At 43.8% G+C, this 21,441-nt stretch overlaps 1 protein-coding gene and 1 long non-coding RNA gene across 2 annotated transcripts; one reads left to right on the top strand and one right to left on the bottom strand.

Moving 5' to 3' along the window:
• The first annotated feature begins 1,092 nt into the window (after nucleotides 1-1,092).
• On the top strand, nucleotides 1,093-21,383 carry EHHADH (enoyl-CoA hydratase and 3-hydroxyacyl CoA dehydrogenase). The gene is made up of 7 exons (XM_015871171.1): nucleotides 1,093-1,239; nucleotides 4,531-4,634; nucleotides 5,337-5,509; nucleotides 6,706-6,817; nucleotides 7,041-7,145; nucleotides 11,939-12,280; nucleotides 18,993-21,383. The coding sequence occupies exons 1-7, from the start codon at nucleotides 1,166-1,168 to the stop codon at nucleotides 20,261-20,263; spliced, it is 2,181 nt and encodes a 726-aa protein (XP_015726657.1). The 5' UTR covers nucleotides 1,093-1,165; the 3' UTR covers nucleotides 20,264-21,383.
• LOC107317936 lies at nucleotides 3,610-16,690 on the bottom strand. The gene is made up of 3 exons (XR_004308289.1): nucleotides 14,466-16,690; nucleotides 10,616-10,767; nucleotides 3,610-3,954 (listed from the first exon to the last, which is right to left on the bottom strand). It is a non-coding gene; the product is annotated as an uncharacterized LOC107317936 (long non-coding RNA).
• Nucleotides 21,384-21,441: the final 58 nt, after the last annotated feature.

Here is a 21,441-nt window from a genome sequence, read left to right as displayed (position 1 = left end):
TTGGACTCAATGTGCTGCAAAACAGACCCTGGTCCAAATAAAACTCCTTAAAACCAATGTGTTATTCAGAAGCTGGCATTCTTTAAAATAGCACTGGATGCACAAGGGGATCCTTCCACCTAATCATAGAACAACCAAGCTTGGATAAGACCTCCAAGATAATCCGGTCCACCCACAACCAATATTTCCCACTAAACCATGTCCCTCAGTACAACATCTGAATGCTTCTTGAACACCTCCAGGGACAGTGACTCAAACACCTCCCTGGGCAGCCCATTCCAGGGCCTAACCACTGTTCTGGAGAAATTATTCCTATCATCCAACATGAATTTTGCCTGGCACAACCTGTGGCTATTCCCTTTAGTCTTACTGCTAGTTATGAGAAAGAAGAAACCAACCTCCACCTTGCCACAACCTCCACTCAGGGAGTTGTAGGGAGCAATAAGGTCTCCCCTGAGCCTTCCTTTCTCTGGACTGAGTTCCCTCAGCCTCTCCTTGTGCTCCAGACCCCTCACCATGCACCCCAACAGAACAACAGCACATCCCTTATAATACATTTGGGTACAGCACCTCCATGTGCTTGGAGAGAGGTCATGAGACCTCAAGCACCTCTCCCATTCACACACATGTTGTTAGTTAACAATCTCCTAAACAATCTGCTAAAAGGCAGGCTAGACAGACACGCTGATTTCCGAGATTCTCTTAAAAGACCTTGTGGGTCCCTTCCAACTCCGGATGTTCTATGATGGAGGACCTCATTATACCAAGTGGCTGACTTGGCCAGGACCTATAAAAGAGAGATTAGAGATACATTAAAAAATCCCTAAATAAGCTAGCTTTCCACAGCAAGCTATTTAGGTTAAACTACACTGTGGATTAAGCCTACAGCTCCATTGGGAGCCCACCCAGATGACCTTGGGCATCTCCAGAGACTGGGCAGCACCCTGGGAACCTGTGCCAGGGCTTCACTACTCTTTTTAGCACGAGACTTTTCCCTTATATCCAACCTAAACCTCCTGCTGTAAGGTTTATATTCAAACACACGGATCACACAGTGACCCCGCAGGGTGCCGTGCCCTGTCGCGTTCCGCCCCGCCCCGCCTGTGCAGGCCGCGCTGTAGGCCGGGCGCCGGGCAGAAGCGAGGGGACAGCGGCAGTGCTCGGTATGGCGCAGTACGCGAGGGGAGCCGCGGCCGTGGCCGTCATTCGGCTCCGCAACCCGCCGGTCAACGCGCTGAGGTAAAGGAGGCACCGCCCGCCATTACGTGAGGCGGGCCCGGCCCCCTGCTCGGTTACAGGGACTCGGGGCTTTCTCCACACGGGCTGGGTGCGGCTGTGGCTCCTGCAGAACGACAACACGAGGCTTAGGGCTTAGATATCGCTTTGCTATCACCGCGCCGAGCTCCTTCGGGATTTGTGCTCCTCGCTATAATGTTTAAAGGGTTTTTTTTTTACGCCAGGTTCATGGGTGTGTGCTTTCTGCCATCTCCCTTGGAATCTCTCGTCAGTCGCAGCGTTAGCTCAGCTCTTCCACTCCCCAGCTCCTGTGCATTTAGGTGGAAATCGGCTTTCCCTCCACGATTTGCTGCTTCTCACGTTGGCTGATAGCTCTGCTTCCAAGTGCGCACAGGGGTTGGGGCAAAGAGCTCTGTGAGCAGAGGGCACGGCTCAGCAGGAGGCACCGATATCCAGCCCCAGTGTCAGAGTGCAGGCTGCTCATGTGCCTTTAGAAACGAGTAAGGCATTGACCTCCCAATGCTACACCTGGTGAAGAAGGTGATCTCAGACCAGCCGGGGACAGGCAGCCAAGCAGAGCCCCTGAAGTTGGACTTTTCCACCTTTCCATCTGTACTCAAGAGGCAAAACATCCACTGCAGACACACACAGCTTCTAGAGCAGAAAGTTGGTTAAAAAAAAGCTGAGGGGAATGGATGAGCATGAATGGGGAACACAAGGTGCATTGCTCCAGCTGCCAGCCCTCACTCCTTCACTGCAATGTTTGAAAGCACAGAAAGACCTTTGAGCTGAGACCTGGCTATAGCGAGGGAAGGTAGAGGACACTCTGTGATCCTTGTATGTACCTTCTGCTCTTGCATATTTTAGTTACTCTGTCTGCAGGGGAGCAGGTTTGTGATTGCTGCTTGAGATGTCTGTTTATGTAGGTGATAGGAGGCAGGGAAAGTTACAGACCGGAGCTGTGTCCTGCAGTCCTGACAATTTAATTTCACAGCAGGCACAGATGCCTTTTAAAAGGCTGATGTGCTTTTCCTGCACTGCTGTGCTGCAGCCTCACCTCTTTCTCCCCATTAGATGTGATACTCGGCACCGTTTGCCCAGCTCCCTCTCCATCGCACCAGCCATTAGCACTTTAGAAGCCACTCGTGGGTAGAAATTTGCTTTTTGCTGTCTAACAGCATCTGCTGCTGTGCACGTACCTCCCAGGCGGTGCTTTCCTGAGGAATATTTGCTGACTTGTGAGGCTGGCAGCAAATTTGGTTTCCACACAACCTCTCTTCAAGCTAATCTATCTCTCCACCAACAGAGCTGGCATGAACCAAACTTGCTTGCTAAAAACAATAGGGGGGAAAAGCAGGAGAAAAAAGAGAACTCTGTCAGTTACAGTTCAGGAAAGGGATCTTTACCACTGAGAGATCTTTGAGATCACCAGCTCAGTGTGCTTGGACAGCCCAAAGAACCCAGCACATATGCTGAGAACGGAACAAAAGAGAGAGCACCATTCCTCTATGATAAAAAAACAAAACACTAAAGGACTTCTGAAGTACTGCCTGTAGTTCTGGACTATGCATTTGCAGAAGGACACAGGGACAATCTGGAAGGGGACAACCAGAACTGAAAGGCCAGAGCAATGCACTAAGAAAGCACAGTGAAGAGGTTGAGAGTCATCAGGTTGGAGGCGAAAGGCTGTGGGAGAATAAGGGTGAGGTTTATGAAACCCCAAAGAAGGTAAATCAATTTGTCTATTTTTGATTACAAAATCCTTCAGTAGCTGATGTAGGGGCGTTTGATTACACTGCTAGGAGATTGTTTTCAAAGAGATCATACAAAGCTTGATGCAACAGGAGCCCGTGGAGGCAGATGGGTTGGCTGGATCAAGGATTAGACAAATTCATGAGCAGCAGGTCTGTAAGGGATGCTAAATGAGGGTATGTAGATACATACCAGACCATCCCTCATGCAGTGACTGTGGATGCTTTGAATGTTGGGGGGAAATACAAAGGGAAGGGAGCAGACCTGCACGATGCACTAAAAGCATTTTCTATTGTTAGATTGCAGCCTGGCTGAGTTAATTTTCAGGATTCCCTTAAGCTACTTTCATTTATCTTTAAATCTGTGTTTGCAAATCCTTGCAAAATAATAATAATAATAATTTGAAGCCTTGTTACAAACCCTTGTTACCGATGGGTAGAGTTTTGTGCAAGGGAGAAATAACCTGGTGTGGTCAGCCCCAACAACAGTCTGTGCTGGGGGGCATGTTGTACCCACCCAGAATGCTGCTGAGATACATAGCACTGAAGCACCCCATCGGGATGGCTTTTCTTGCAGTCAAAACAGTACACATGGCAGAGCCGAATACATAGCAGTGAATTTCTCATTGTTACTGTTAAACGAATGATGCTGTCGCGCAGTAATGAAATAGTTATGCAAATGAGGGTGACTTTTTGTCTCTTTCATGCTCTGGCTGTTTGAAGTTGTGATACTCTTGAGGATTTTTACAGTTCTACTGTCATACATTTTACTATGATTTCCTTCATGGAAAATGACATCTCTTAGTATCACTTACAGCATGTGCATTGCATGCCATGCAGCTCACACTGGGCTGGGACACGTCCTGGGGTAGGAACATTGCTCCAGGGCAGGAGAACAAGCAGCTGCCTCAAATCTGGGTGATGATTCCTCCTCTTTATCCCACAAGAAATTCTCCCTGGCAGAAAGCTATAATGAAGGGAGAAGAAATATTTTTGCAAGTAGAGTTTCATGTGGCAAAACCAATTGTGTGGTATTAATACAGATAACACGGGCAGCTTGGATGACAAATCTTTCTTCTGGCAGGAGGGTGTTGCTGTAAGTGCTGTGAAACTAAGGGCTTCTAAGTCATTTCCTATGGAAAATCCAGAACCATCTGAACCAGACTCTTTCTATTGCTATTTTGCAGCTGCTGATCACACGGCTAATGTAAGCACAGAAACATTGGATTGCTTCCTGTGACAGAATTATGTGTCTTTTTCTACACAATATTTTCAAATCAATAATTTCATAATTGCTCAAAATCCCATTGCAGGCTTTTTTCCCCTCTTGGCAGAGGTGAGCAGTGATAAGCTTGTTGGATTTTGGCACTTGCTCTTGAAGTGAGAGGGAGACTAACAAAGATTCAACCAGAGAGGGTATGGCAGAACACAAAGCAGAGGACAGACATACATGGATTCATTGCTTATTTTCACTGAGCCGCTTTGTGTTGGTGGAAAAGTAAAATTGTTGGTTGTTAGTCACTGAATCTCTTATTTATTTCAGTTTGACAGTTCTCCAGGCATTAGAGGATGGACTGAAAAGAGCAGATGCAGATCCTTCAGTGAAAGCTGTTACAATTTGTGGTGAAAATGGGAAGTTCAGTGCAGGTAAGACATACCTTCAAACAGTATAAGAAAAAGAGGAAGAACTCTGCCATGTAACACTAATAACAAAATGCCACAGATTCTGATGTGGCTGAAAATGTCTGAAAAACAGTGAACCTTTTCTGCTGTCTCAGACTGATGTAGGACACATCACAGATTGGACTGTCCAGGCCAGAAATAAGCCAGTAGATTCATGCTGAAACAGGGAACAACTTCTCATCTTTCTATCTTGCTGATATGCTGGTGTCTCATGACATTGTATAAAATCTCAGGACCAAGAATTAGCCAATTATATAGACCCGTCTTGGGATGGGGCAGTTGTAACAGATCTCCAGTTGTAGAGATCTGTGAAGCTAACAGATTTCTGTGGAGTTTGACATTACCTGTAAGTAGCAATTCAGCTTCTCCAAACGAAATTTCTTTTATTTTTTTAAGCAAGTATCCTTGCAAAATACTGTCGTAATTGCATGATCATTACAGTTATGTACTCTTCTATTTTGCCATCCCTTTAGTACTCTGAATAGGCTTAAGGAGCCTGGGTTTCTTGCAGCTGGTCTCAAGAGATCATTGCCAGTTAATATGCCAGCAGTGTGTTCTTTCAGACCTCAGTCATCCATGAGTGGTGACGTTTAATGGCACCGAGGGAAGAGTCATTCCACTCACTGCCTCCTCCACTAATTCCTTTTCATCTTTGTGCTTCCACAGGCGCTGATATTCGGGTATTTTCTTCTCCAAAGAAGCAGGGTCTTGGCTTGGGCCCCATAATTTCTCTCATAGAAAGGAGCGAGAAGCCTGTTGTGGCTGCCATTGAAGGGATCGCCTTAGGGGGAGGCCTGGAGGTGGCACTTGGCTGTCACTATCGTATAGCACACGTGCAGGTAACACCATGAAGTAGAGAAGTTGGTGGGAAAATCTGGAGCCTGTGGCCATGTAAAGAGCGGGAGGCTGCTCCTGAAGAGCAGCTGAGCAGTGTGTCTTTTCTAATTAGAAACTTCAGAAACTGAGTATTAATTTGCACTCATTCTCAGTAGTCATTATCAGAATTCTGGGGAGCTGGCTCATGCAGTATGATTTCCTCTTATTTTCGTCCCCAGCCATGCGAATTTAGCATTTCTTTCTGCAAGTGGCCTAGTTTCAATAGGTGAAACTCAGCTAGCACAGAGCACTTACAATTTGATTCCTCTCGGGCTGTTTCCTCAGGGTGCACTCTAACCAACAGACAGCTTCCCCTCCTCCCCATTTAAGTCTTTCAAAATCATCTTTTTTTTGTTTCTCTCAAATCCCTTCCTTCAGGATTGCCCAGCTGTCTTTTAGCAGCACCTCATCTCCTTACAGAGACTCTTCCCTGACAGGAGCATCTCCTCACTTTATCAGAGCAAATCACTTTCTCCCTGACAACGTGGGTTGCTGTAACACAATGAAGAGACACTTTATATACCCTGCATGTGATCTAAGATAGGTGCCTGAAGTAGCGGTCTTAAAATAACCCCACATCTCTTAAGAGCTCAATTAGAAATGTACAATTAAAATAAATAAATAAACAAGCTGAATAAATATTGAAATTAAGATAGGAGCTGTCACTGGCTTCTTTACCATAACTTTAGTAAATCTCAAGTGCATCAAGAAGTACCTGAGCGTTTTTGAAAGATAGTGAAGTGTTCAGTATGCAAGTGTTTTCCTACAATATGTTTCTCATATATAAGGAAAGGAGACAGCAGGTCATGGAGATGCTGACAATTGTTTGTCTTCTTGAGCTGTGCAGCTGGAAGCATTGGTTTGCACATCTTGTGGTCTAGAGTGATGCTGTTGTCTCCATCAATCTCCTCCAGCATTGTGCTAGTACTCATACATCCACTGATGGATCATATCTCTTCTGCCCCTGTACATAAGCTCTTGAAAAAGTTGAGTGGGCTTCTGGGTTAAACCTCTCACACAGTAAAAAGCAGAAATGAGGGTTTTATGTAGTAGTTTTTCAAGGATTCCTAAAGAATCAAGTCTGATTGTTTTGTTCTGCTCAGTTCCTAATTGTTAGTCTTGTTAATCAGATTTGTTGTTGAATTTGTCTCTAATCTAGGCACGGATGGGTTTACCAGAAGTCACAATTGGGTTACTTCCAGGTGCTGAAGGCACTCAGCGGCTCCCCAGACTGATTGGGATTCCTGCTGCTCTGGATATAATTACTACAGGTAAAGTGCTGTGCCTTGCTCTGTATATAAGGATAACAGTGGGTCATGCCGTTGCTTTTGTCTAATGAAGCCTAATGTTTGTTTGTAAGGACATGGCTGCTTGAGTTGAAATTCAGCTTGGTTCTTCTAAGGATAGATTGATCAGATCAAAAAAAAAAAAAGAAAGAGTGAAGTCACATGCAACACCCCAGCTGTAATCGCCTTATTTCTCTCTTCATCACAGGAAGACATGTTCCTGCAACTGAAGCACTGAAGCTGGGCTTGGTTGATGAAGTTGTGGAAGAGAACACAGTTGAAGCAGCAATCCGTTTGGCAACCAAGTTGATTGGTGAGAATTGTAGCAATGCCAAGAAATAATTGGTGAGGCTGAAGAGAATTAGAACAAAGCCCATTAGCGTGTTCCAGCCTTCACAGTCCATTCATTGGGTTTTGGCATCCATACGAAATGGAATTAACAGCAGGATTTGTTTTCTGTTAAGTGAAAGTTGAAAATCTCAGATGCTGAAGAGCTGCAGAAATTTGGTTGAGGATTAAGTGGGAAAAAAAAAACAACAGAGTCCTCGTGCTTCTATAATTTTATATCCATGCTTTTCTGGACTACTGCACTCAACTGATTTTAGAGACTATGTGCTGTTTCTATACATAGTTTTGGATGATAGCTGGAATTGTATGTAGTCTGGTTGTGCCATCGATAACAGCCAATTGAAAACAACGTTCTCCCTCTAGTGGAGGGACTGGCACATCCTCAGCTGAACTCAGTGATCCACGAGTAACTGGTATCTTTTAGCTGCTTCATGAGAAAATGGACTACGGAGATGTGGGAGACATGCAGAAAGATTTCACCACCTTAGAAGTAACAAAATCAAATTCACAGGATTTAGCACAGAAAGAGAATTGTTCACAGACCAGCTTGAAAAATATCACCTTGAGAGAAAACAGAACATTTTCCCCCTATCTTTGCAGATGGACCATTGTCCACAGTCAGAATTAGATGTAGAATCCTTTCACAAGATGTGCACAAGGAAGAAGGAAAACAACACTACTTCTTTCCTAGACAAATTAACTCAAAGTCTTCCCTTTAGTGTACTCTCTGGATTATGAATGACACCTTGTGTAAGATCTACACCAATACTGGTGGCAGAAGCAGTATTTCAACAAATGCTATGTGAAACTGCGTGAATTTGAAGCGTTTGTAAGCTTATTTCTTCTGTGAGAAGCATGGTGCAGCAAATGAGAATTGCAAAAATCAGCTTGACTTTAGATGAGAACCTCAGGAATAAAACCCTGAATGCACTATGCCTCAGTATAACTTGCTTTCTGGAACTTACATCTACTACCATGACTCACAAATCCACGTTCTGTAGCTTCACTTCCCTAGGAAAATGCCACTAGCAAGAAAAGTTGAGAACTATATAAGCATACAAAGATCCTAGCTGGATATCCAGTAAGTAACCTGTCTGTTCCAGTCGTGGTCATTACTTTCAGTAGCTTTCCTTGCACCAGTGACAACTGAGTAGTACTGCTGAAGGTTTTTCACATTACACTATATACCAGCTCCAACAGGACTTCCAAAACCACGCTTTCAGACTTTCTCCAACTGCTTTACTGGCAGTGTGTGCTTTAACAGTGAAAGCACTGCAGACACAGTTCACTTTTATGTCTCTCCTACTCAGAGAATTCATCTTTAGTCTTTACAGAACGTCATTAGCCTCTGATGACCTGATCAAGCTGATAGAATGAGGCACCCAGAGTCCACATATTCCTCATGAGTCATTCCTGGCTTCAGCCTTTGCCTAACCTTAAAATTCTTCTGCCATACAACAGTAAGCCAACACTTTCAGTTCTGTACCTCAGTCACTAACTTGGGGCTGCAAAAGAGATGTGACAGTCTCGTGTAGCTGGCCTGGTTTTTGTTCACAGTGAATTATGCTTTCACTGAACATGTTTTAGGCAATCTTAAAAACAGAAGTGGAATTACATAATGTCGTAACAAAAGTGCACTTTATATGGAGTGCAGCATTTCATTTCTGAGGGCTTTTGTTGTTGTTTTTTAAAATTGAGGTTAACAACTGCTGGCTTCTTACAGAAATAGCTCATTGTCACCATTGGAATTCCTGCTCTTAGCCTGCAAGGTCTAAACTGCAGGATCCATCTCAGGGAACCAATTAAGGTAATTCCTTTGAAGCTTTCTCAGTGTTGGAGCTGCAGCATCTCACAGCGAGAAACCAGCCTCAGATGAGTGGCTGTACTGAAGCAGCAGTCTTTGTTTCTATACGTAGGTGGCAGAACTACCTTTATGGCAGTTATGCTGGGATGTGTCTTCATCCATACATTTTTTATGGAATATTGCTAAGAATGGATACCTTCTGAACAGCTCTGAATCAATACCTGCAGGAGTATACTAAGACAATTAAGATCTCTTACTTTTAGACAAGAACATTCTAAGAAGCAAGTGTGTGTTTCCTTCCTTCAGGATAAATGGCCTCTAAGCAAATGAAAGCATTTTCATCTTTGAAAGAGGAACAGATAGGAGCTACATCCTTGGAGACTAGAAGAGTGTTCTTTCATTAAACGTGTTTGATAATTGCTGTACTAATTCAAAGCTGCATTGCATGATTTGTCCACCTGATGGCATCACAAAATTGAAAAATTACTGCAATTGTTTGCAGCTTTTACTGCCCACCTCTGCTGGCCTTCCTGGGCAGGAGGAGAAAATGGCAGCTGATCCTCTGCATGGCAGACTTCTTCAGAGCTCTCCTTTTATAGTCATCCCTTGCTTTATTTTCTTCCTTTATCTTCTTCAGGGCACAAAAGTACCCATGGTTTGCATCAAAGAGCCAAGCACCATCAGTTCAATTTAGATTAGTTCAGACCCCACTGGTATTGAACTCCACATGGAAAGAGGATTATGAGTTTGACTGTAGACCAATAGCAGTAACTGCGTGGGATGCAGGTGTTTCTTCTGAGGCTCATGAAATCCACAGGAGTAACATTACTGCTCATGTAGTAATTGTGTGCCTTAAATGCAGACTGCTGGAGAAAAACTTTCACTTACAGTTGCAAGGGCCTTTAGTCCATCTCTGGGAAGAGGTACTCCATACAGATATTTGAAGCTCTCTTAAGGGCATATCATTCTGGCTAATATCTTCCATAGACAGAAGGTGTAATAAAGTGCTCCTTTGAGACAACCAGAGGATAATAAAATCTGATAGGAGCCATACTCATCTCTAGCTGACATGAAACCACTGCTAGCCTGAGAAGCAGAAGACCACTTTCAGCTTCACTCCCTAGACACGCACAAACAGTTCAACGCAGTAGATTTTTCTGATAGAGGTTTTGTGAATTCGATCCATCCTTCCTGCCACTTGGACTACAAACTCTAATAAAACCTAAGTAGGTATCTGTGCTAGGTCTTGTACATAGATACCACTTTTTCCTGTATCATGATATCTGATGCTGTTCATCATGTTCCTGTTACTTTGATTTCAGAAATCGAGCTATATACCTATATATAGGTGTGTGTGTATGTGTGTATATATATATATACATATATACATATAGGTATATAGCTTTTATATAATATATAGGTATATAGCTTATACATATACCTATATATAGGTATATAGCTTATAAATCCTGCACGTTCAGATTCACATCATTCTTTTCTCTTCATAAAAAAAACACTGCATGCCGGTACTACAGAAATACTTTGCTAAATAGAGTTTCAGGTACTCTCCTCAAGATCCTGTATTATCTCATGTCCTCCCTCAATATTTTTGCTTACAAGTAGTACTTTACCTGAAGACCATGCTTAAAGTTTCCCAGCAGTCTCATCCCCACGGCAGAGATGCATGAAGTCTCAATCTGCTCAGTTCTCAGTGGCCTTCCAGTCATCAGATTTGCTTTCTGGGATAAAGCCAGGGTTTCCTTCTCAGAAAAGATCAACATACCTGCATAAAGAGTGTTCTTATGTTAGAAACGTGAACTTTGGGAAAACAGAGGATTCAAAAATAAACAAACATCATCTTCACTAAAAACCTGCAGTACTGACAGTGAACATAGGTTGGATCTGCCAATGAGGAAACATTACTTTCAGTTTACTTTACAAGGGAAGTTACTTAGTGTTACTCTGTCTATTCTACAGAGACCTTAATTAAAAAGCCTGAGCTCTGAAGAGCTTTGTTTCAGGAAATGAGTACTAACTCATCATGTCTGTTTGACTTAAGAGACATAGGATTGAGGAGACGCATCCTGAGTTAAGTCTTGTTCTACCATGTTTGTTTACTGAGACAAGCTGCCATTAAGAATATAATGAGTACCCTGAATATGGGCAGATCATGGATCTCCCAGCAGACACTAAGGTTCATAATTCTGAAGAGGACAGAGAGAATTTCAGTGTCTGTAATGTAACTAACTTCTCTCAATTAAAAATCCTTTCTAGGTATTACCATAGCAACCTCTGTCTGTAATGAGGCTTGTGTATTTGTGTGGCTGCTTGATTCACCCCTTGCTGACACAGAAGCTTGAACTCTTCCTTGTTATTCATTTGCTCCCCAACCCATGCTGTGTGAGCCATCCTCTTGGCTAGTCCCACAGGGAATGGAGGGAATCCTGCTGTTAGGGAAGAATTGAAATCAGGGTGTATTTCTCAGTTATTCATATAAATGCCTGGGTCAGGACCCTGGCTAGAATGCATCTGGCTAGCAATGAGTACTAAGCAATACTGAGGGAAAACTTCAGTATTGAAGCATATAGGAAAAAATAGCCTTACGAATGTGACATCTGGGACAGAGGAATTAGAACTGGAGAAGTCAAGCCACTCTTTAGCTGAGAAGAGGAGAGAATTATGTCTTTGAAATTGAAATCTAAGTTCATTGAATTCTGGGAAGAAGGGTCTTAAAATTGTCACTGTCAGAACAAATAATGCTAAAGGGAAATGACAGACACTTTAATACTAGACCCAGATCATTGTGCTATGCAAGTCCTAGTAGTGCAGTAGGTTTAGCAGGAGGAGGGGGAAAGGTATAATGCAATCCTATTCTATGTAGAAACAGGTGAAGATCCACAGTTCTCCTGGAAATGTAGATGTTTTGTTTCCTAACTCCATTTTTCTACCCACAGGTCAGCCCTTGGGACACCGCAGGCTCAGCCTGAGGCCAGTCCCCAGATTGCCCAACATGGAAGCATTTCTCAGTGACGCTCTTATGAAGGTGAAGAAACGGGCCCAAGGGTGCTTGGCACCAGAACTGTGCTTCCAAGCAATCAAAGCTGCTACAGAGCTGCCATTTGCAGATGGAGTTCGTAAGGAGAGAGAGCTGTTTAACATCCTGCTGACTTCAGGCCAGGCCAAAGCACTGCAGTATGCTTTCTTTGCGGAGAGAGCAGTGGAGAAGTGGACAACACCCAATGGAGCTTCATGGAAAAGTGCTTCACCTCAGCCCATCCGCAAAGCAGCTGTGATAGGTAAGTGAAAAGCCATTTCACTTCCTGACTGTACAGTTAATGTCAGAGCTCCTTTCAGAAAGCAAGTAAGATGATGCTTTATTCATGGCAGAAAGGCTAAGTAGAATTCACAGGACATGCATATTCCAGGCCCATGGATGACATAAAAGAAGTCACCACTGTATAAGTAAGCTCAGAGAATCAAATGGTAAGTTAAGTGCTACTATTGCTACTTAATCCCACCTGTTTCTTAAGAATGATGCTGTCCTTTCAATTCAGAGTGAGCTTCATCTGTGGGCCACATGTATTCTCTTCCCTTGGAAGAGCTGTTGTGTTGAATCCTAGCTTTATGCCACGTTGTAAGCAGGTTTGCTTGAAGTTCTCCTCCTCTCAGTCTAGTTCTACACTGAAAGTGTAGCATGCATAGAGTCACTCAGGGATATATTAAAACAAAAATGTTTTGACAGCTGTATTTTTAAGAAGATTTCATCTCACTGGGATCCACTCTTGCCATTTTGTAGCCCAGCAAGATAATGCCTTCATTAATTTTTTATGAGAGCAATTTAAATAAAACCTTTGATGCACTGCTGAGATTTATTATTAAAAAAAAAAAAAAAAAGCATCTTTCAGCTCTGCCTGTTGATAGTAGCACTCAAAAAATGGTTAGATGAGTAATGGAGCACTTGGAAAACATCCATTCTGTTTCAGAGGAAGCTCACCAAACCAACATTGCTCTATCCTGGGTAGTTTTCAGTCTTCCTATACTCTGAAATAGGAGCCCACTGGAAATCCATCTCAGGCCATAAAAAACAGCTTCTTTTAGTTCCCTTTGAAAGTTCCCTTCTTTTCATTAGCTTCCCTGAATTAACCCATACTGTATTTGTCATGAAGAGGTTTTCTTAAATCTTGGTCCACAAGCCTTGTGAGGAAGATCTGTGACCTTTGTGTCATTCAGGTAATAAGGCAGGAATTATTGCCAAACTACTGCATAGGTTCATGCAACCCCAAACAGGACAGTCCTGCAGTACACTCTCTAGCAGAAAGAGCTCGTGCTGAACTTTTGTAGGAATGATCAGGTGACCAGAGGCAACATTAGGACAGATATTCTTTGTTATTTACTGATTAATCATGCTACAATAAATAGCACAGTTGAAAAACTCTAATAGCAGTAAGAATACAGCCAGAAGGGCCATTCAGAACATCTGATCAGCTTAATTTGGTGCTGTAAATAAGGAGCAAGAGTTGGCTTCTCCCCAAAGGATGGGGAGGAAGGCAGTAAGGCATCAGAGAGCCACAAGTTGGAAGGGTTTGTTAGAAGTCATTCTGTCCAACAACCGTGCTCAAACAGGGCCACCTCCAGGACTACGACGAGAGCTTTCCAACCAGTCAGCCCCCCAGAACATACTGTGGCATCAAATCCCCAGGTACAGCATTATGCATTTCCCCTTGTTGTGCTTCATGATGTTCCTGCCAGCCCACTTCTCCCTCTGGATGGCAGCACAGCCCTCTGGTGTATCAGTTATTTAGAGTACCTGAGCAAGGCAGTCAGAGCAGGCACAGAAATCACAGCCAGAATCTACTAGACATCCAGTTGTTAAAACAAAACAGTCACAATAAAGCAAGCACAAGGTAAAGTTTAGAAACCAGTCAGCATGTTGAGGTCTGGATCAGCAGTGGTCATGGCCAAAGGCAAGCATTCTTCTCATATAGCTCAGGAAGGGATTAAAGGTCCACAGCTGAGCTTAGTTTGGTCTCTGAGGCCAAAGGCAGTGGACATGGGGTGGAGGTTTGAGATGTAGCTGGTCAAGGTAATTAAAACTTATGAATGCACTCAAGGCCCTGACACCTTTTGAAACTCTTAATTCTTTCTTTAAATCACTTCTATCAACACAGCTCCCATAGCCAACTATTATAGCTTGATTTATTTGTACTAAGTGTAAGACCTTATGCTTGGTGTGATAAGCAGCAGCTATTTTAGAGATTATTGATCACCTCCTTTTAATTCTCAATTGTATACCATGCTAAATGTCATTGCTTTCCATCACTTACTTTTTTCTGCCATCCCACTAGGCTTTATCCTGCAGAAGGACGTCTCTCTTCCTGGCTGTATAGTATGAAATAGAGGCATATAGTTGCCCCTGGTGAGTTCTGGATAACCTAAGAAAAGTATTAGCCACAATCCAAAAATAAGAAAAGAATAGCTTACCCCAGTCTGAAGATAAGGGCTCACTAGAAAACACCCAGAAGAAAGCAGTCTCCAAGCAGAGGTGTTTCCCTTATGGCTTCCAGCCCTTAAGTGGGATTCTGGTATCATGGGTGAATTACTTGCACCTGTGTTCCCAGTGCTGGTGCACCCCTTCACCAGGTGCTCAATCACCAGTTCAGGCTGTGACCTAACAGTTCACCTGCCTTGAATACATGAAATGAAAGCCTTTTGGAGATGGGTGTCATCACAATTGTGTTTTCGTCTCTCAGGCTCACATAACAAGAAGTCATTCTCCAGCCAGTACCATGCTGTGCAGTGTCATAGTTCCACATTCTTGATCTTTAGCACGTTCTTGTAGTGACAAAAATAAAAATCTTGGGGATGATTTTTGAGGGACTGACAACTTTTAAAATAGGGCTGACCATCCTTTTAAAAGTACTGAGTGTCAATAGGTTACCCAGGGTCTCTCTGTTTTCACTGGAGAGAGGAAGTCGCTCAGAGCAGGATTTTTGCATTTGTTTGCAAGCCTCATTTTTCCAATAGGCAGTGCTGTTTCCCACACTAAAGCCCTTGCAGTATGCTGGTTCTTCTGTTATCACTGCAAAATGTGAAGCCACTGAGCAGACCACTGTGACTTCTTCCTTCTTCATTGCCTCTTCTGTCAGCACAGAAGACCTTTAGGGGATGGAAGCAGTGTCATGAATGCTGGGGAAGCCCTGCCTTGTGGACTCGGTGTCAATCTAATATTAGCAGGACTTGTTAGAGGGAGCTGGCACCGAGTCTTAATGTATATTCAACATCAGGGATTAAGTGTCATTTTAGCAGGCACGCTTGATAGATGGCATTGCTGATGACTTGGCAACTGTTCCTGTGAATCCTGGCCTCCCATCAGCTGCCCTTATCAGCAGTTTGCTCACTGAATGACTGATACGCAGGTAGCACCCAGCTGTGCAAGTTCCCACCTGCTCTTGACCTACCCATCCTTGGCCGACTTTAGCCTACCTCATTTGCTTCTGCTTCCAGACCCTTGGTGTCCATCTCTTTCCACTTACTCTCATTCCTCGTCACCTTGAAAAAGAGTTCATCTCAATCCCTTCTGCGGTCTTTCCATATCTCCCTGCTTGCCTTGAGCATCACATTACTTCTGCTTGAAATTAATGCCCAGAAACAAACAAGTGGCTCCAGTCAGAATCAGTCCACCACCACCAAATGCTCATTGTTATTTTTAGCATGGGAAACGAGACCTTCTTTGCATGTTCTTACCAACCTATAAAGTATTGTTCCTAATTCCTGTTATTTTCAAGTTCAGATACTCACTATAGTTCAGTATATTCAGTATATATAGTATTTTCCACTGATATGTATTTCTCTGGTGTGTGTGACTCTACATCAGTTTATACATATTCTGAGTTGGTTTTGAAACTTGTTTTTAAAATCCTTCAATTAATTTTGCACAATTATTCATATTCTCAGTACCTCATGTGATAGATCAGTAATTAACAAGAGCTATTCAATCAGCTTTCTCAACAAACTGATTTGCCATATCCACGTTTGGCCTTAACTTTTGTGAGTTTAAGCAAAGCTTTGTGTCTGTGTCAAATCTACACTGCACAGTGAAAGACCAGAGGCAAGAGGGGAAGACACTGTTCTTTTCCTGAAGTGGATTTCAGTTTTGGTGTACTTTGGGCATTCCTAATACAGCTCTGGAAGCAGTTCCTTGAATGAAAGACAAGTATTTAGGGTTTGGGTGTTGTTTTCTTTTTGTAATAATTTGGGGGCATTAAGGACCCTGTTGAGGAAGAAAATGAAATGTACAGTAGAAGACCTGGAGTACTTCTGTCCGTTAGCCATGCAGAATGAACAGAGCATGCAACATTTCCCATTCTCTTTCTTCCTGCAGCCTTCTAAACATGCAAGACCTAATGGTTCCCCACCATTTTTTTTTCCCCATGATCATGAATCTCTATAAAATTGAAAGGGAAGTCCTCAGAAATGCTTCTTTCCCTGCTAAATAGCCAGATCTCTCCTTGGTTTTATAGCCCAATTTTAGAAAATATTTCCAGGGGAGTCATGCTGTGCAAGCTCTAATGTAACAAAACCCTTGGGGCTTTCATTACTCTCTCTGCCAGCTTCATTAAACATCATTTCATACAGGCCACTGAAGAGTTATGTAGTAAGTTGAGAGACAGCTTTTCTAGGTCAGAAACAAGCTTGGCAAGCTCATGTCTTATCTATAAGCCTACTCCTGTGGCCTAGAAAGTATGGGACTACAGGCGTGTATGCCTGTCTGTCAAGGGATGGTAAAACCTAGATGGGAATACTTACACTCCGTGTGAATGAAAACAAACTGCTGAATCAGCTACTGCCACCAGGATGGAGAGCTGGAAAATCACTTCTCGTGGAAGCGTCTTGATTTAGGAGGAAACAGCATGTTCACACTGTGGGAGAACTGCTGAGATTTCAGTTGTGAAACTGAAGCTGAGAGGAAGGGGAGTTACTAAGGCCCAGAATGTGGGGGTACCTTTTTAGTAGAGCTTGGAGATTCTAAGGAGAAACCCCTGGTGTCCACCCTGGAAAGGAATGAGTGAATTGAGGAGGAAACCGTAAAGAACCAAATGCAGAAGTGCAAGCCCTTCACCATGTTGTCTAAAGGGAGCCCTGGAGATGGGGCTGGGCTTGGTGGGTATACGTGAGGTGGTGAGAGATGCTGCCACTCTGAGAAGAAAGCAGTCTTTGTAGCTCGATAAAGACAGGGAGAAAGCTGGCTCTTGCACTCTGCTGCCACATCCATGCCTCTGAGAACAAAGCAAAGTGGGAGGAGGTATTTGTTTGTTTGCTTTTCAGTCAGCAAACCATGAACAATTAACTGTTAAGAAATGATTCATGTTATATGACTTCTATTTTCAAATTAATTTTCAGCAGCGTCTGATAATGAAGTAACAGATCTAATTTCCCATAAAGGAACTTCAGCATTTGCTTGGCAGTGAAATCGTTTGTAAGCAAGCTTCCAGATAGTGATATCCATAAGAAATATGTTCTTAAAGCTAAGCAGGTAGTGTTTTAAATGACTTCTGTGTACACGAGTTTAGCATAGGCAGAACTGAAGCAAGGCTGTGTGGCTTGCAGGAAAAATACACTACCTCATTTGACCTTCATTGTTGGTACTTGTTTAACTGATGACATAATTTCAGCTCTTCTCTATAAAGCTGCTTTAGACAAAAATGTTAATCCCTTTGTTTCGGTTTATTTGTTTAGCTGAATTTAATTTGTAAACCAAGGATTAAAAAAATAATATTAATCGTTTTTACAGAATTATAACAGACCTGGCCTTTGCATAGTTGTTCCTTTCTTTAGGATATTCATAATCCTCCCATTTGAGTGCTTTGCAGTTTTAAAGCTGGTAAAATTGCGCTGGCTTTCTCACTAGTTTGTATTAGCTCTGTCCACAAAGCCTCCATTGTAGGAGAATAGAATAAGTAGCGTGGGCTGGGTATCATAGGAGAGTGTAAGCACGCAGCTTCACTTAATGTAACAGAGGGCTGAGCCAGGGGAAGGGCTCAAAAGGAGGGAAAGTATCAAGGCAGTAATGTCAGCAGTGTTATTTCTCAGGGTGTGGGCTGGTCGTAGCACATTTGTGGATCTCAGAGGAAAAAAAATACAGCTTAAATGGGTGATTGGTTGTGGACAAGAGTGTGGTTAGACAAGGGAGGCTGTATCTTTAGTAATCCTCAAAAGTTAGGAATGGCCCTTATCAGAGGACTTGGATTGCCCCCCGTTGGCAGAGATGTACAATACAAAGCGTGAACAGCAAGCAAGATGTTCAGGGTAAGAGCACAGTGTCAGTTCCATGCCTGAACTGATGATGAGTGATATAGGAGACATGAAAGTCGAGATCAGACTCTTCTGAGATGCCTTAAAGAAAGAGCAGCTGAATTTGTGTTCACATCAAAGATTACGCAATGAAACGCAGGGTGAGACGAACAAGAAGCTTGCAAGGAAGAGGAAGAAACCAACTGTCTGAGCTTTTCTGGTGTCAAAATATCTGTGTGGGGTGGCTTTGCTTGCAGAGGTGTTCATCTGTGAGTGCCCATGAGGGGCCATCTCAAAAGGACCAGAGAGGCACTGGTGTCCTCAGGATGAAGCTGCCAGAAATAGTGTTGGTCTTCTGTCTTCACTCCCCAAGTTCTAACTATTAAGTGATGCTGGTTTCCATAGGGATAAAACTTTGCAAGGACAAGACATGAATTCATGTGGTCCACACACACCCCTGTGAATCCCGTTGGTATTTTGTAACCTTGAGAAGACACCAGTTTGCCTTTATGCTATTGCTCTTCAGACACTGAGGCTCCCTGAAAGAGAGACTTAACCTTCCTTTTTCTGAGTCTTCAGTTCTTTCTTTCTGCCTGTGCATTTTGCTTAAGCTTCTGCTTTTTATCTTGGAAATACTGAAGGAAGTGCTGCTGTCAAGTGACTGATTGTAACATTTTCTATTTGTAGTTTCTGATTCTATCTCACTTTTCTCTCCAGGGCTTGGAACAATGGGCCGAGGCATCGTGACTTCTCTGGTTAAAGCCAAGATACCTGTGGTAGGCCTGGAGCAGGATCTGGAGTATCTGAACACAGGAAGAAAAGCCGTGATGCTCCTTTTGGAACGTGAGGCTATGAAAATGGAGCAGGGTGCCCAAACCCTGGATTTCCATAACCCTGCACGACTCCAGTTCACCGTGGACTTTGATGTGTTGAGGGATGTAGATCTAGTTATTGAAGCTGTGTTTGAGAACATGGCACTAAAGAAGGAAATATTCAACAAGCTATCAAGAATCTGCAAGCCAGAGGCCTTTCTGTGTACAAACACATCAGCCCTGAATATCGATGAAATAGCTTCTGTCACCAACCGCCCACAGCAAGTCATTGGCACACACTTCTTCTCCCCTGCTCATGTGATGAGGCTATTAGAAATAATCTATGGCCGTCACACGTCCCCCACCACCATTGCCACGGCCATGCAGCTAGCCAAAGTGATGAAGAAAGTTGGAGTGGTGGTAGGGAACTGTTTTGGGTTTGTTGGGAACCGAATGATGTTTCCATATACACAACAGGCAGTTTTCCTTTTAGAGGAAGGAAGCAGACCAGAAGACGTAGATCGGGTTCTTGAAGATTTTGGATTTAAGATAGGGCCTTTCCGAATGTCTGATCTTGCTGGGCTGGATGTGGGCTGGAGGTCTCGAAAGGACCAGGGCCTTACTGGGCCCTCACTGGCTCCAGGAACACCCGCCCGCCAGCGGCGTGGTTATCGCTACAGCCCACTGCCTGACCTTCTGTGTGAGAAAGGCAGGTTTGGCCAGAAGACTGGAAAAGGCTGGTATCAGTATGAGAAGGCTGGGGGTAGGATATCCAAACCAGACCCATGGATTCACAGCTTTCTGTCTGAGTACAGGGACACCCATCAAATCAAGACCCGCTTTATAGACCAGGAGGAAATCCTGGAGCGTTGCTTGTTTGCTCTTATCAGTGAAGGATTTGACATCCTGGCGGAGGGAATAGCGTCAGGCCCAGAACACCTTGATGTAATTTATATCAATGGTTATGGATGGCCAAAGCACAGGGGTGGCCCCATGTTCTACGCTTCCACTGTTGGGCTCCCTAACATTCTGGCTAAGCTGCAAAAATACTCTGAGATGCACCCTGATGTTCCCCAGCTACGTCCCAGTGCCTTTCTGAAAAAGTTGGTGGCTATGGGGAACCCTCCTCTCAATGACTGGATGTCCTACCTACACAGGCAGAGCAACAAGCTGTGATTTCACTGATACCTGCTATAGAAATTCCTTGGAGGTTGATCTCATGAAACAGCTGCTGCAATTGCACTTTTCCAATCAGAACCAAAGTGCTACAGGCTGATAAAAAATGTCAATTACCTTCCTAGGTGAGCCTGATCTCTGTCTCACCTTGCTGCAGGCAACCACTGCCATCGCCCACCCTTGCCTCTTGCCACCAGCTTCACCCACCTTCTTGGCACACTGCTGTGTATAAATGCATTTCATTCTCCTCTGCACTTAATTCTTGAGAGCAGTGCATCTCTTCCAGTCTTTCTTTGTAGAAGGGACAGAACAACACATGGCCCTCAAAGCAAATCACAGTGGGAGGGGAGAGCAAGATGGTCACCGTTCACCCAGGATCAGCTGGACCTACCAGATCCTGGCCTAAGTCTGTTTTCCAGTTTGTTCAGACCTTCCTTCTCCCTGCAGTGCAGTTTCCTCCACCCCAGATTACTTGGCAGTCCCAGATGCAGCCAGTTGGAGCCTCCTCCCTTCACACTGCTGGGGGAGAGCTGGCACATTTCAGAGGTAAATTCAAAGGTATTGGTGAGAGCAGCTTCGGAGAGAGAGCAGGGGGCAGGGCTGGTACTATCACCTGCTCCCTGCTGCCGAAAAAGATTCTAATAAATGACACAAAAGCCACATATGCATCAACCTGACTAACCTGCACTGTGCTGTTGGCTCATGACTGGCATTCTGCATCCAGACTCCATCCTCCTTTATCATCCACCTGGCTTTGTCCAGGCAGAAACATCTTCTGGCATCTCTTAAGTGCGGCTTTGCTTTGCTGTCACTCCCCCTATCTTGCCTGCCTGTGGCTACCTAATTGATCTAATTGACCAGACTGAAACCTGGCCTGGCACTTATCGGGTTTTTCCTTGCACAGAGGGCGTGCTGAGAAGAGCAGGGCTCGAGAGCTGGGCGGGCAGACTTCCAGCAGAGAGCAGAGCAGGAGTGAGCTAGAGCTCTTCCATGCTTTGAGCAAAGTCACCTATTGCTCACGTCTAGTGAATTTATCTTTTAGGTTGGTGTCCTCAGGAAGATTTACACTGAATGTCTAATTGTTGCTTTCTGTTTTAATAAAACCATTTTGATTATCTAATGACGGATTACTGGGTATCGTAAAGCAGAAGATGGAAAATGTGTTTGTTCTTTATACC

Source organism: Coturnix japonica, chromosome 9 (genome assembly GCF_001577835.2).
Source record: "Coturnix japonica isolate 7356 chromosome 9, Coturnix japonica 2.1, whole genome shotgun sequence".
NCBI classification, from domain to species: Eukaryota; Metazoa; Chordata; class Aves; order Galliformes; family Phasianidae; genus Coturnix; species Coturnix japonica.
Note: the sequence above shows the minus strand (reverse complement) of the source record. Positions and strands in the feature narration are given on the sequence as shown.

Bases quoted from the DNA above. Each gene is read 5' to 3' on its own strand.
- EHHADH (XM_015871171.1), top strand. From the start codon at position 1,166: ATGGCGCAGTACGCGAGGGGAGCCGCGGCCGTGGCCGTCATTCGGCTC. The intron at 6,818-7,040 runs GTAAAGTGCTGT...TCTTCATCACAG, and splicing joins TCTGGATATAATTACTACAG to GAAGACATGTTCCTGCAACT. The intron at 12,281-18,992 runs GTAAGTGAAAAG...TTTTCTCTCCAG, and splicing joins CCGCAAAGCAGCTGTGATAG to GGCTTGGAACAATGGGCCGA.